The following is a 15094-nucleotide window of genomic DNA, read 5'->3' as shown; positions in this document are numbered from 1 at the left end:
CCCCCCCCCCCCCCCCCCCTCCCTCCCTGCAGGACCCCAAAGAGTACCTTCCCTTCCTGAACATGCTGAAGAGTCTGGAGCCGAACTACCAGCGCTACAGCATCGATAAACACCTGAAGCGCTACAGGAAGGCTCTGCAGCACCTCAGCAGGGCGGGTCAGTGCTCCTCAAACCGCTTCACACCAAGCACCACTCTAAACCAATACAGACACACACGGACCACCTGACTCCTACATCTAATATGTTTATACGACCCAGATATGTAAACACGTTCATTTTAATTCATTTCTTATTTTAAAGTTACTGAACTGTATATCATTGTAATTGCACATTAAACACAAGTTAATTATTTCCACTGTTCCATTCACTTAGCATTGTTTACTCATTGACTGCGTGTCTTTGTTGCCACCTATACTCTTCACTTTTAAACACTTTGAGAAACACTTTGAATTTATAATTGAGTTGATGTGATCTGTGTTTCAGGCGCAGAGCATTTCCCAGAAGCCCTGCAGCTGGTGAAGGAGCAGAAGCTGTACAGTGAAGCTCTGAGACTCTACTCTGCAGACCCTCCTCACTACAAGGTAACAGATCTTTTAGAATGTATACATACTAGAACACAGTGAGTTTTGAACGTGATGAAACGGATAGAATCTGTGGACTCTCAGCTTTCATATGATATCTAGTGTGCAGATATCGCTAAAAGTGTCTCTCTATCTATCTAAAATGTACCTGTTGGTGGTTCTAGTGTTAAGGAGAGTCTGAGCCCTGACCTCTGTCTTGCAGGCTCTGAGCTGTGTGTACGCGGACCACCTGATGCAGAACCAGCAGATGGAGCAGGCTGGCTTGCTGCTCTGGAGATGTGGAGAACCAGCAGCCGCTCTGCAGGCGTTCGCCAGCGCCTCCTGCTGGAGGAATGCTGTGTGTGCAGCGCAGCAGATCCCCCTGCCTCCGGACCAGATAGCCCTGCTGGCACGAGACCTCGCAGGTAAACTGGAACGCGGGCAGGGGGAACGCGGGCAGGGGGAACGCGGGCAGGGGGAACGCGGGCAGGGGGAACGCGGGCAGGGGGAACGCGGGCAGGGGGAACGCGGCAGGGGGAACGCGGGCAGGGGGAACGCGGGCAGGGGGAACGCGGGCAGTGGGAACGCGGGCAGGGGGAACCCGGGCAGGGGGAACGCGGGCAGGGGGAACCCGGGCAGGGGAACCCGGGCAGGGGGAACCCGGGCAGGGGGAACCCGAACGCGGGTAGAGGGAACGCGGGTAGAGGGAACGCGGGTTCAACAAAAGCGCTCTACAGCATAAGTCGTAAAATGCTGAGTTAGCACCGTGTCTCACTGGATCTGCGTTTCTCGCCACGATCGGTTGTTCTACGTGAAGCCAAATGTAACGCAAGGCATTGTGGGACAGCATTATCTCCTTTCCTTTCCTAAATCAAGGTCCAGTGTTTCCTAAAGGACATGATAAAGGAAGCATTGAAGCTCCTTTCCTACCATCTCTAGAGCAGTGATTCTCAGCCGATGTGAGATGTCGTCAGGTGTGCCGTGGGAAATTGTCCAATTCCACTTAAATCGGTCTAAAAAAAAACATTTGCTGCAAATAATTTGCCATTGTTTACGGCCTGTGGCTGCAATGAAATACTCTTGAATGCCAGTGGGGGGCAGTAGGTAGCGCAGTAATGTAGAATGAAGTGATGCTTGGTGGAGGCTGCGCTAACGAGACAAACAGCGATGGATAAATGCAGACTCTGAACTGACTCCTGGACAAAATCCTAAATATTAGTGCGGAGTATGAGTGGTGGTCAAAATATATAAAAGACAGGACTGTGTCGTCATTTTAAAACGTTTTGGGTTGTTGTTGTGCCGCGGGAATTGCACCATGACTCAGAAGAGGTTAAAAATCACTGAGAATCTGAACAGCTCTTCTCATGGCTTAGAGACCTCCGGGTCCTTTCACTCCTCTAGGAACCTTCCTCTCCTCTAGGAACCTTCCTCTCCTCTAGGAACCAGCAGGGGGTCTCTGTAAATAAACCCTAAAATATGTTCTCGTTCCCTCTCTCACAGAGAAGCTGATCGAACAGAGGAGACACTCGGAAGCCGCTCTGCTGCTGGACCAGTACGCTAAAGTGAGCCAGAAAAACACCTATCGTGAATCTACTAGAATATTATCTCACTCTTTTGCATATATTATAAACATAACATTATGCACTCTGTTCTGTATGTTTTGCACTTTTCTCTTCAATACTACCTCTCCTAATAAACTGCACATATTAATTCTTCATAGTGAAAACAAATATTTGCTTTTTGTATATTTATTTTGTTTATTTTGTAACTATCGGAAACATAATTTGACTGTGTTCATGTGAACACTGTTACACACCATAACTCCTTCTATTGGTAAACCTGGTTCTGGTTCACAATAAAATGTAGTATTATGATTTGTATTGTTATTATATTCCAGGACTGTGAGGAGGCCATCTTGGCTCTGATCACTGGGTCCGTCTGGGACGAGGCGCTGCGGCTGGTCAGTTTGAAATACTCTCTTCCTGTGTTGTTTTGTTTCTTTCCGTTAACCGTCAAGTGGGAAATAAGTATTTTTGTGTGTTTCTCTTAGTATCCTAAGATACTGTTATGTTTGTGAAGGGCAGACCATCTATTTGTATTTATTTTGTTTTTTTAGAAAGGGGCAGGTCACATAAGATTGGATTCTTCTCCCTGCTCCTTTGCGCTCAATGGTGTTTTGGTAGAGTCATGTTTTGTGGCAATTATTGTACATTTGGTTTTACGGGACGAATGAAATATATCCGTTATCTATATCTGACTCTCCTGTGATGTATGTTCTGTCTGCTTCAGATCTACATGCACAACAGACAGGATATCACTGAGACCAACCTGAAGCCTGCGCTGCTGGAAGGTGAAGATCAACAGATATTTACCTCTGGGGATGTTGTGTTGTTGTTTACTAATGTTGTTGTTGTTGTTATTGTGTCAGCTTTCAGCACTCAGATTGGGTTCCTGGAGGTTCAGGTGGCGACGTTCACTAGACACCGGATCAGACTCTCTGTGGTCCGAGAGCAGAAAGAGAAACACAGACTGGACATGCTGGGTGAGGACTCTTTAAAGTAGAGACTACATACTGATATACACCTGAACATCAGCAGGAGAGGACTCTTTAAAGTAGAGACACTACACACTGATATACACCTGAACATCAGCAGGAGAGGACTCTTTAAAGTAGACACTACACACTGATATACACCTGAACATCAGCAGGAGAGGACTCTTTAAAGTAGAGACACCATACTGATATACACCTGAACATCAGCAGGAGAGGACTCTTTAAAGTAGAGACACCACACTGATATACACCTGAACATCAGCAGGAGAGGACTCTTTAAAGTAGAGACACTACATACTGATATATACCTGAACATCAGCAGGAGAGGACTCTTTAAAGTAGAGACACTACACATGATATACACCTGAACATCAGCAGGAGAGCACTCTTTAAAGTAGAGACACTACATACTGATATACACCTGAACATCAGCAGGAGAGGACTCTTTAAAGTAGAGACACTACACACTGATATACACCTGAACATCAGCAGGAGAGGACTCTTTAAAGTAGAGACACTACATACTGATATACACCTGAACATCAGCAGGAGAGGACTCTTTAAAGTAGAGACTACATACTGATACACCTGAACATCAGCAGGAGAGGACTCTTTAAAGTAGAGACACTACACACTGATATACACCTGAACATCAGCAGGAGAGGACTCTTTAAAGTAGAGAAACTACATACTGATACACACCTGAACATCAGCAGCAGGAGAGGACTCTTTAAAGTAGAGACACTACACACTGATATACAGCTGAACATCAGCAGGAGAGGACTCTTTAAAGTAGAGAAACTACATACTGATACACACCTGAACATCAGCAGGAGAGGACTCTTTAAAGTAGAGACACTACATACTGATATACACCTGAACATCAGCAGGAGAGGACTCTTTAAAGTAGAGACACTACATACTGATATACACTGAACATCAGCAGGAGAGGACTCTTTAAAGTAGACAAACTACATACTGATATACACCTGAACATCAGCAGGAGAGGACTCTTTAAAGTAGAGACACTACATACTGAATACACCTGAACACATCAGCAGGAGAGGACTCTTTAAAGTAGAGACACTACATACTGATATACACCTGAACATCAGCAGGAGAGGACTCTTTAAAGTAGAGACACTACACACTGATATACACCTGAACATCAGCAGGAGAGGACTCTTAAAGTAGAGACATTACATACTGATATACACCTGAACATCAGCAGGAGAGACTCTTTAAAGTAGAGACACTACATACTGATATACACCTGAACATCTGCGAGAGAGGACTCTTTAAAGTAGAGACACTACATACTGATATACACCTGAACATCTGCAGGAGGACTCTTTAAAGTAGAGACACACATACTGATATACACCTGAACATCTGCAGGAGAGGACTCTTTAAAGTAGAGACAATACCCTGATATACACCTGACATCAGCAGGTGAGGACATCTTTAAGTAGAGACACTACATATACTGATATACACCTGAACATCAGCAGGAGAGGACTCTTTAAAGTAGAGACACACATACTGATATACACCTGAACATCAGCAGAGAGCACTCTTTAAGTAAGAGACACCACATACTGAGATACACCTGAACATCAGCAGGAGAGGACTCTTTAAAGTAGAGACACTACATACTGATATCCACCCGAACATCAGCAGGAGAGGACTCTTTAAAGTAGAGACACTACATACTGATATACACCTGAACATCAGCAGGAGAGGACTCTTTAAAGTAGAGACACTACATACTGATATACACCTGAACATCAGCAGGAGAGGAACTCTTTAAAGTAGAGGACACTACATACTGATATACACCTGAACATCATCAGGAGAGGACTCTTTAAAGTAGAGACACTACATACTGATATTACACCTGAACATCAGCAGGAGAGGACCTCTTTAAAGTAGAGGACACTACATACTGATATACACCTGAACAATCAGCAGGAGAGGACTCTTTAAAGTAGAGACACTACATACTGATATACACCTGAACATCAGCAGGAGAGGACTCTTTAAAGTAGAGACACTACATACTGATATACACCTGAACATCAGCAGAGAGGACTCTTTAAAGTAGAGACACTACATACTGATATACACCTTGAACATCAGCAGGAGAGACTCTTTAAAGTAGGAGACACTACATACTGATATACACCTGTAACATCAGCAGGAGAGGACTCTTTAAAGTAGAGACACTACATACTGATATACACCTGAACATCAGCAGGAGAGGACTCTTTAAAGTAGAGACACTACATACTGATATACACCTGAACATCAGCAGGAGAGAGGACTCTTGTAAAGTAGAGACACACATCTGATATACACCTGAACATCAGCCGGAGAGGACTCTTTAAAGTAGAGGACACTACATACTGATATACACCTGAACATCAGCAGGAGAGGACTCTTTAAGTAGAGAACACTACATACTGATATACACCTTGAACATCAGCAGGAGAGGACTCTTTAAAGTAGAGGACACTACATACTGATATACACCTGAACATCAGCGGAGAGGACTCTTTAAAGTAGTGAGACACTACACTGATATACACTGAACATCAGCAGGAGAGGAACTCTTTAAAGTAGAGACATACATACTGATATACACCTGAACATCAGCAGGAGAGGACTCTTTAAAGTAGAGACACTACATACTGATATACACCTGAACATCTGCAGGAGAGGACTCTTTAAAGTAGAGACACTACATACTGATATACACCTGAACATCTGCAGGAGAGGACTCTTTAAAGTAGAGACACTACATACTGATATACACCTGAACATCTGCAGAGAGGACTCTTTAAAGTAGAGACACTACATACTGATATACACCTGAACATCTGCAGGAGAGGACTCTTTAAAGTAGAGACACTACATACTGATATACACCTGAACATCAGCAGGAGAGGACTCTTTAAAGTAGAGACATTACATACTGATATACACCTGAACATCAGCAGGAGAGGACTCTTTAAGTAGAGACACTACATACTGATATACACCTGAACATCAGCAGGAGAGGACTCTTTAAAGTAGAGGCACTACATACTGATATACACCTGAACATCAGCAGGAGAGGACTCTTTAAAGTAGAGACACTACATACTGATATACACTTGAACATCAGCAGGAGAGCACTCTTTAAAGTAGAGACACTACATACTGATATACACCTGATCATCAGCAGGAGAGGACTCTTTAAAGTAGAGACACTACATACTGATATACACCTGAACATCAGCAGGAGAGGACTCTTTAAATAGTAGAGACACTACATACTGATATACACCTGAACATCAGCAGGAGAGGACTCTTTAAAGTAGAGACACTACATACTGATATACACCTGAACATCAGCAGGAGAGGACTCTTTAAAGTAGAGACACTACACACTGATATACACCTGAACATCAGCAGGAGAGGACTCTTTAAAGTAGAGACACTACATACTGATATACACCTGAACATCAGCAGGAGAGGACTCTTTAAAGTAGAGACACTACATACTGATATACACCTGAACATCAGCAGGAGAGGACTCTTTAAAGTAGAGACATTACATACTGATATACACCTGAACATCAGCAGGAGAGGACTCTTTAAAGTAGAGACACTACATACTGATATACACCTGAACATCTGCAGGAGAGGACTCTTTAAAGTAGAGACACTACATACTGATATACACCTGAACATCTGCAGGAGAGGACTCTTTAAAGTAGAGACACTACATACTGATATACACCTGAACATCTGCAGGAGAGGACTCTTAAAGTAGAGACACTACATACTGATATACACCTGAACATCTGCAGGAGAGGACTCTTTAAAGTAGAGACACTACATACTGATATACACCTGAAACATCAGCAGGAGAGGACTCTTTAAAGTAGAGACACTACATTCTGATATACACCTGAACATCAGCAGGAGAGGACTCTTTAAAGTAGAGACACTACATACTGATATACACCTGAAACATCAGCAGGAGAGGACTCTTTAAAGTAGAGACACTACATACTGATATACACCTGAACATCAGCAGGAGAGGACTCTTTAAAAGTAGAGACACTACATACTGATATACACCTGAACATCAGCAGGAGAGGACTCTTAAAGTAGAGATACTACATACTGATATACACCTGAACATCAGCAGGAGAGGACTCTTTAAAGTAGAGACACTACATGCTGATATACACCTGAACATCAGCAGGAGAGGACTCTTTAAAGTAGAGACACGACATACTGATATACAGCTGAACATCAGCAGGAGAGGACTCTTTAAAGTAGAGACACGACATACTGATATACACCTGAACATCAGCAGGAGAGGACTCTTTAAAGTAGAGACACTACATACTCATATACACCTGAACATCAGCAGGAGAGGACTCTTTAAAGTAGAGACACTACATACTGATATACACCTGAACATCAGCAGGAGAGGACTCTTTAAAGTAGAGACACTACATACTGATATACACCTGAACATCAGCAGGAGAGGACTCTTTAAAGTAGAGACACTACATACTGATATACACCTGAACATCAGCAGGAGAGGACTCTTTAAAGTAGAGACACTACATACTGATATACACCTGAACATCAGCAGGAGAGGACTCTTTAAAGTAGAGATACTACATACTGATATACACCTGAACATCAGCAGGAGAGGACTCTTTAAAGTAGAGACACTACATGCTGATATACACCTGAACATCAGCAGGAGAGGACTCTTTAAAGTAGAGACACTACATACTGATATACACCTGAACATCAGCAGGAGAGGACTCTTTAAAGTAGAGACACTATATACTGATATACACCTGAACATCAGCAGGAGAGGACTCTTTAAAGTAGAGACACTACATACTGATATACAGCTGAACATCAGCAGGAGAGGACTCTTTAAAGTAGAGACACTACATACTGATATACACCTGAACATCAGCAGGAGATGACTCTTTAAAGTAGAGACACTACATACTGATATAAACCTGAACATCAGCAGGAGAGGACTCTTTAAAGTAGAGACACGACATACTGATATACAGCTGAACATCAGCAGGAGAGGACTCTTTAAAGTAGAGACACTACATACTGATATACACCTGAACATCAGCAGGAGATGACTCTTTAAAGTAGAGACACTACATACTGATATAAACCTGAACATCAGCAGGAGAGAACTCTTTAAAGTAGAGACGCTACATACTGATATACACCTGAACATCAGCAGGAGAGGACTCTTTAAAGTAGAGACACTACATACTGATATACACCTGAACATCAGCAGGAGAGGACTCTTTAAAGTAGAGACACTACATACTGATATACACCTGAACATCAGCAGGAGAGGACTCTTTAAAGTAGAGACACTACATACTGATATACACCTGAACATCAGCAGGAGAGGACTCTTTAAAGTAGAGACACTACATACTGATATACACCTGAACATCAGCAGGAGAGGACTCTTTAAAGTAGAGACACTACATACTGATATACACCTGAACATCAGCAGGAGAGGACTCTTTAAAGTAGAGACACTACATACTGATATACACCTGAACATCAGCAGGAGAGGACTCTTTAAAGTAGAGACACTACATACTGATATACACCTGAACATCAGCAGGAGAGGACTCTTTAAAGTAGAGACACTACATACTGATACTACATACTGATATACACCTGAACATCAGCAGGAGAGGACTCTTTAAAGTAGAGACACTACATACTGATATACACCTGAACATCAGCAGGAGAGGACTCTTTAAAGTAGAGACACTACATACTGATATACACCTGAACATCAGCAGGAGAGGACTCTTTAAAGTAGAGACACTACATACTGATATACACCTGAACATCAGCAGGAGAGGACTCTTTAAAGTAGAGACACTACATACTGATATACACCTGAACATCAGCAGGAGAGGACTCTTTAAAGTAGAGACACTACATACTGATATACACCTGAACATCAGCAGGAGAGGACTCTTTAAAGTAGAGACACTACATACTGATATACACCTGAACATCAGCAGGAGAGGACTCTTTAAAGTAGAGACACTACATACTGATATACACCTGAACATCAGCAGGAGAGGACTCTTTAAAGTAGAGACACTACATACTGATACACACCTGGACATCAGCAGGAGAGGACTCTTTAAAGTAGAGACACTACATACTGATATACACCTGAACATCAGCAGGAGAGGACTCTTTAAAGTAGAGACACTACATACTGATATACACCTGAACATCAGCAGGAGAGGACTCTTTAAAGTAGTGTTTACCCCCTGCGTTGTCCCTCAGATGAAGACGGTCCTGATTGTCCTGATGCTGAACTTTACTCTGAGGCCAGCAGTGTGATGACGGGATCCAAATATTCCCACAGTAACTCCCGCATCTCCTCGTAAGTCTCTCACACCTGAACATGCTGTCAGATTCTTTAAGGTTGTGTGTTGTAATGTTTAATGTTCCTGGTCTGTCTGCAGGAGATCCTCAAAGAACCGGCGTAAAGCGGAGAGGAAGAAGCTGAGTCTGAAGGAGGGGAGCCCGATGGAGGACCGAGCGCTGATATACGCTCTGGGAGAAATCCTCACTACTGTGGACAAGATGAGAGGTACACACTCTGAAATACACACTCTGAAATACACACTCTGAAATACACACTCTGAAATACACACTCTGAAATACACACTCTGAAATACTGAATACACACTCTAAAATACACACTCTGTAATACTGAATACACACTAAGGGACAGCATGCTCATCTAGGTAGAAGCTCTTTTATGTTAGGTATCAGGTCTGTCCACATTGAAATAGTTTTTGGTTGTGCATCGTTGACTCGTGCTGAAGATAGTTTGAGGTAAGAAATGTCCACGTTTGTGAGAATCATGTTCTCTTTATTTTTGAAACAGTTTCATCCTCTTACATAAGACTGTATGCTTTCTATCAGCTCCATAACTCCTAAATCACTGCTTTGTCAAATGCTGTCTTCTTTCTATATCTGTTGTTTCCGTTTTATGTGTCTGTCTGAATCAAGTTTCAAAAGTAAAGCGTGCAATCTGCCAACGTATAGATTTTAATTTGTGGAATAAAAGCCACGTCTGTTTTTCCTTCCATGCCACTAAACACTGTTTTTGCAAACCAGCTGCATAACATGTATAAAGGAACCAATAGCCGCTTTCACACCAAGTACTTCCCAGCACTTAGTTCCCAGCACTTAGTATCCCCATGGAACTAAAGAGCAGATCGCGTTCACACCGGAATAAGTCCCTGAGGGTGGATTAGGCAAATGCAGCCGCTGGCGTCACTTCTTCTTCTTCTGCTTTGGGTTTACTGGCAGGCCGCAAACCACTTCACGGCGTATACTGCCGCCCGGAGTCCCCGGCCAGAAGTCCCCGGAGTTGGGGAAGGCTTCAGTAGAAGCTGCTGGGACTCCCAGCAGCTTCTACTGAAGCCTTCCGAGTAAATCGCCAGAACGCCGACACCTCCTCATCTCCACCGCTCCCATGTTTTATTTTGTGTTGCGATAAGTTAGTCTCTCTGCGTTGGTGCGCTGGGCTAATGCTAATGATGCTAATGCTAATAATGCTAATGCCACAAACACAAAACGTTTCAGAGTTTTACGGGGCGTCGTTGGCAATTCGCCCAGCCAATCAGAAAATGTTACCTTTGTCTCCCCAGGATAGTCCCACCTCTCTAGCAGGGACTGAAAAGGGACTGAAAGTTCTCATGGACTAAGTTCTCTTTTTGGTGTGAACGCAAAATCCCAGGAACTATCGGAACTAAACAGGAAAAGTACTCCGGTGTGAAAGCGCCTCTTGGTTCTCTGGGGACTAAATGAACAATTAGGGTTCCAGTTCTGTGTCTAATTATCTGTGTCAGATAGGCTTGGGTTGATGATGATTCATATTAACGTCCCGTTGATGTTTATTGTTGTCCCCAGAGGAGGTCCACGGGCTGCTGAAGGCTCTGGTTCTGTTCCACTTTGAGCGGCAGGCGGAGAAGCTGCAGCAGATTTATGAAGAGTCTCTGCAGACGATGGAGGCGGCGCTTCCTGAAGTCTGGAGCGACGGACAGAACATCCAGACCCCGGTGAGAACGTCATCTATCTGCATAATGTCTGTGATATCTTGTTTCAATAAATACTTTATCATTTTAAAATGCAGTGCCTCGGAGTCAAAACACAGCCCCGGTGAGAGCAAGCATATATCTGCATAAAGTGCACTGTTTCATCTTTAATATTATTGTACATATTGTGCTTCATCATAGATAAAAAAAGGACATGCACACTTTGGTAATGTGCATCTGTATTTTTATATTGAGTATTATTGCTATGTTGATATTTATCTTTTCTACTATGGTTATGTGAATATTTACCGTTTAGGTGTATCTATTACTTTATTCCTTTTTGTATTATGTTTTTAACTCGTGTGTAAAACCTGTCCTCCTGCTGGGACACAACCATGTCCACATTAGGGATGACTCCAGTATACCTAATCTAATAAAGCAATGAGTCAAAACACACGTGTGTACCGGAGCACGCAGTATCGTTTTATTTTTCATTGTAAATATTCTTTGTATTTTGGTGTTGTTTCTGAACTCTCCGTCTCGCTCTTCCTGCAGCTCACTGGACCCAACTCCACCGCTAACAGCATCATGGCGTCTTTCCAGCAGCAGCAGAACCCTGCCGCTCCTCAGCAAGGTGCAGCCCATCATCTCAACTCACATCAAACTTTATTTACACAGCACCAACATCACAAATTACACGTTCAATGCACTAGATGTACCTCATATTACGCTTTACTCCACTTTGATGAAAGCACTCGCTATAAGTGAAGTGTAAGGACTGAGCTGACGTAATGTATAAATGTACTTAACACATTTCTTTCTCCTAGCAGCTGCTGAAGTCCTGGCTCCTCCGAAGATGAGGAACGGAGTGAAGTGGAAGCTGGCGGTTCTCTCATAAACATGTTTTTTTAAACTGTAAAGTCAAATGGTAATTGTGTAATAAAGGTCTCCTCTTAACAGCATGATGTCTCCTCCACGCATTTACAGAGTTTACTATCGTGTGTTTTCTGGTGATGTTACGCGGCTCGTGCTAAATCAGAATAAAATATTCCTTTACAAAAGTCACACAAATCAAAACAAGAGAAAGATCAAATGATAAAAACTCTCTTTCTGTTACGCTGTACGTCATAAAATATAACGATTAAAACTGTGTCTCGATGGCTTCTTCCACACAGGTCGCATTTCTCTGTCTCTTAAAAGCTGGCACTTGTAGTCTTTTAATTCCCTGGACTACATTGTTGCCCCTTTCACACCAACGCGGTTCCAGGGCCGGTTCGGAGCTAGAGCCTGATAAGCATCGGTTTGTCCTGTTCACACCGCAGCGGAGCCGCCTCTTTCCCCCGAAAACCGGTTCTTACCAAGCTCCCAAAAAAGGTCGGCCTAGAAGCAAGAACCGCATACGTCACGCTTACGTCGGAGGCGGGGCCGAGATCAACCTGAGCTAACAGTTAAAGGCGAGTACGGCAAACACAAGTTGTAACAAAGCAATAGCGCTGAGCAAAGTGACTAGAACGCAACCACACACTTACAAAAACACACTTTATAACACTAGCCAGGTGTGATTCTGTTTATTTGACCTTACTTTGACCGTCCGTTCGCTGTCATTGATCATTGGAGAGCAGGCAGACGTTTTGTTTTGTATTATAGCCATAGGCGGCGCGTGAGGCTCAGGTTTGGGAAGGCTAAATCACTTTTTTTTACCTGACGCTGCCCGCCTCCGGCGTCTATAGAAAAGAGATCAACTCAGTGAAAGCACCACCTGCTGACCAATCAGAGCTCAGTGTGCGGAGTTTAAATCTATCAAGTCATATTACAGGAGAAAGGAAATGCAGTTTAAACTGCCGTATGCAGAGAAGACGCCGACGTGTCGCACTTATCATTCATATCACACTGATATCACATCATCAATCAGATCATCGATCACACATCGATATCACAATATTTCCTTATCTGAGTCAGCTTCTCGAGCCGTATCTGGCCGTGCAACACTTACAGTGTCACATACTGTATGCAGACGTATTATTTTAAGCAACACATTAGGTTGAGGAAACACTCAACTCAAATGTAACTAAAGTCAGATCCACTCGTGTTTTAGATGGGGCAGTGATATCATAAAACTGTTTCAAACACTCTGTAGTTATTTTTTAACCAGTTGTTCTGTATTCACCTTGCAGCAACTATGTGTCTTGTATCCTGGATGATATGTTTAAGTCATGGATGTTTAAAGTTAATATTTGTCTAATATTAGTTTACTTTTCATTAATGAAGTATGATGTTGCGCTGTCAGTACACTTGTCCTTGTTTTTGATTGGTCAAATGTAGCTAACCCCGCCCCTTTCACGTGAACGCGCTCTCAGCTGGAGAGAGAAACCCTGGCTTGATTTACCGAGTTGATAACCAGCGTCGTAGGACCGTTTAGCGAGATCTCGTTTGTTAAGAGAACTCAAACATATCCAGGGTCTGTTGAACTGGCTTCGTGGTACAGGACACAGCGCTAATGTCAAAGACACAGACATTATACATTATATTTTTATTTTACCAGGATGCAGTGACACAAATATTTGGGAATGCTTAGCCTTCCCTAGCCTACAGCACCCCGCCGCCTCTGATTATAGCAGCTATCGGATGGAATCAATGCATGGGCTGCACAGGTAGTCGTGTCGACTATCACAAGTAGAATCATAATGAAAAATACGCCGGTAAAAATGTGCCTGTAGAAAATAGGATAGCAACAAGTAGTCAAGATAGGTAGTTTAGCTTCGGTTGCTATGCCAACATCACCCATTTTATACCAGAGAAGCTTTAACAGCGTCAATTCATACTGAAATCGTATGATTAAAAGTAACGGTACGTCCACATGGCAGCGTGCGTTGCTTCAACGGAGACGCTTCCCATTCACTTTGAATGGGGGTGACGTCACGCTTTGTCTCCGTTGCTCGCTTCGAAAGTTGAGAAAAGTCAACTTTTCAAGCGTCGACGGAAGCACCAGCCAATCAAACCATATGCCAGTGCAAGCGCTAGCCAATCAAACCTCGTGCTTGTGTGTCCGGGCGGGAGATTAATGTGATTGGGTTGTTGGTCGCACGCCAGACACCCCACCGGCAAGCTTCAACGCGACGGAAACCGTGTGGACGTTACGTAACACGATCATCGACCCGACGCAGTCCCCCCATCGTTGTTGTTGTGAGCGCAAGCACGGAGCTAGAACAGGAGCTGCGTTGGTGTGAAGGGGCATGTGTGACATATAAACTTTTCACAAAAACTGTCTCAGATAACGACACAATTGTTGGTTCTCCTCTGGTTCTCGGTTCTCCTCTGGTTGATGGTTCTCCTCTGGTTCTCGGTTCTCCTCTAGTTGATGGTTCTCCTCTGGTTCTCGGTTCTCCTCTGGTTGATGGTTCTCCTCTAGTTGATGGCCTTGGTTCTCCTCTAGTTGATGGTTCTCCTCTGGTTGATGGTTCTCCTCTGGTTCTCGGTTCTCCTCTGGTTGATGGTTCTCCTCTAGTTGATGGCCTTGGTTCTCCTCTAGTTGATGGTTCTCCTCTGGTTGATGGTTCTCCTCTGGTTCTCGGTTCTCTTCTAGTTGATGGTTCTCCTCTGGTTGATGGCCTTGGTTCTCTTCTAGTTGATGGTTCTCCTCTGGTTCTCGGTTCTCTTCTAGTTGATGGTTCTCCTCTGGTTGATGGTTCTCCTCTGGTTCTCGGTTCTCCTCTGGTTGAGGGTTCTCCTCTGGTTGATGGCCTTGGTTCTCTTCTAGTTGATGGTTCTCCTCTGGTTCTCGGTTCTCCTCTGGTTGAGGGTTCTCCTCTAGTTGATGGCCTTGGTTCTCTTCTAGTTGATGGTTCTCC

The 15094-nt window shown here is 43.5% G+C and overlaps 1 protein-coding gene across 2 annotated transcripts; it reads left to right on the top strand.

Annotated features, from left to right (window-relative positions):
• Positions 1-32: 32 nt before the first annotated feature.
• elp1 (elongator complex protein 1) lies at positions 33-12208 on the top strand (the record flags this gene model as incomplete). Of its 2 annotated transcripts, none has more annotated exon segments than XM_034227878.1 (12): positions 33-156; positions 484-581; positions 784-985; positions 2061-2122; positions 2458-2520; positions 2850-2910; positions 2989-3102; positions 9481-9580; positions 9663-9790; positions 11122-11270; positions 11802-11880; positions 12077-12208. In XM_034227878.1, coding segments are annotated over 12 exon segments (1248 nt in total), but the record flags the coding sequence as incomplete, so codon positions are not given.
• Positions 12209-15094: the final 2886 nt, after the last annotated feature.

The sequence above is a fragment of the Gymnodraco acuticeps genome, unplaced genomic scaffold (genome assembly GCF_902827175.1).
Source record: "Gymnodraco acuticeps unplaced genomic scaffold, fGymAcu1.1, whole genome shotgun sequence".
In the NCBI taxonomy this organism is placed as follows: domain Eukaryota; kingdom Metazoa; phylum Chordata; class Actinopteri; order Perciformes; family Bathydraconidae; genus Gymnodraco; species Gymnodraco acuticeps.
This window is presented reverse-complemented; position numbering and strand designations above follow the sequence as displayed.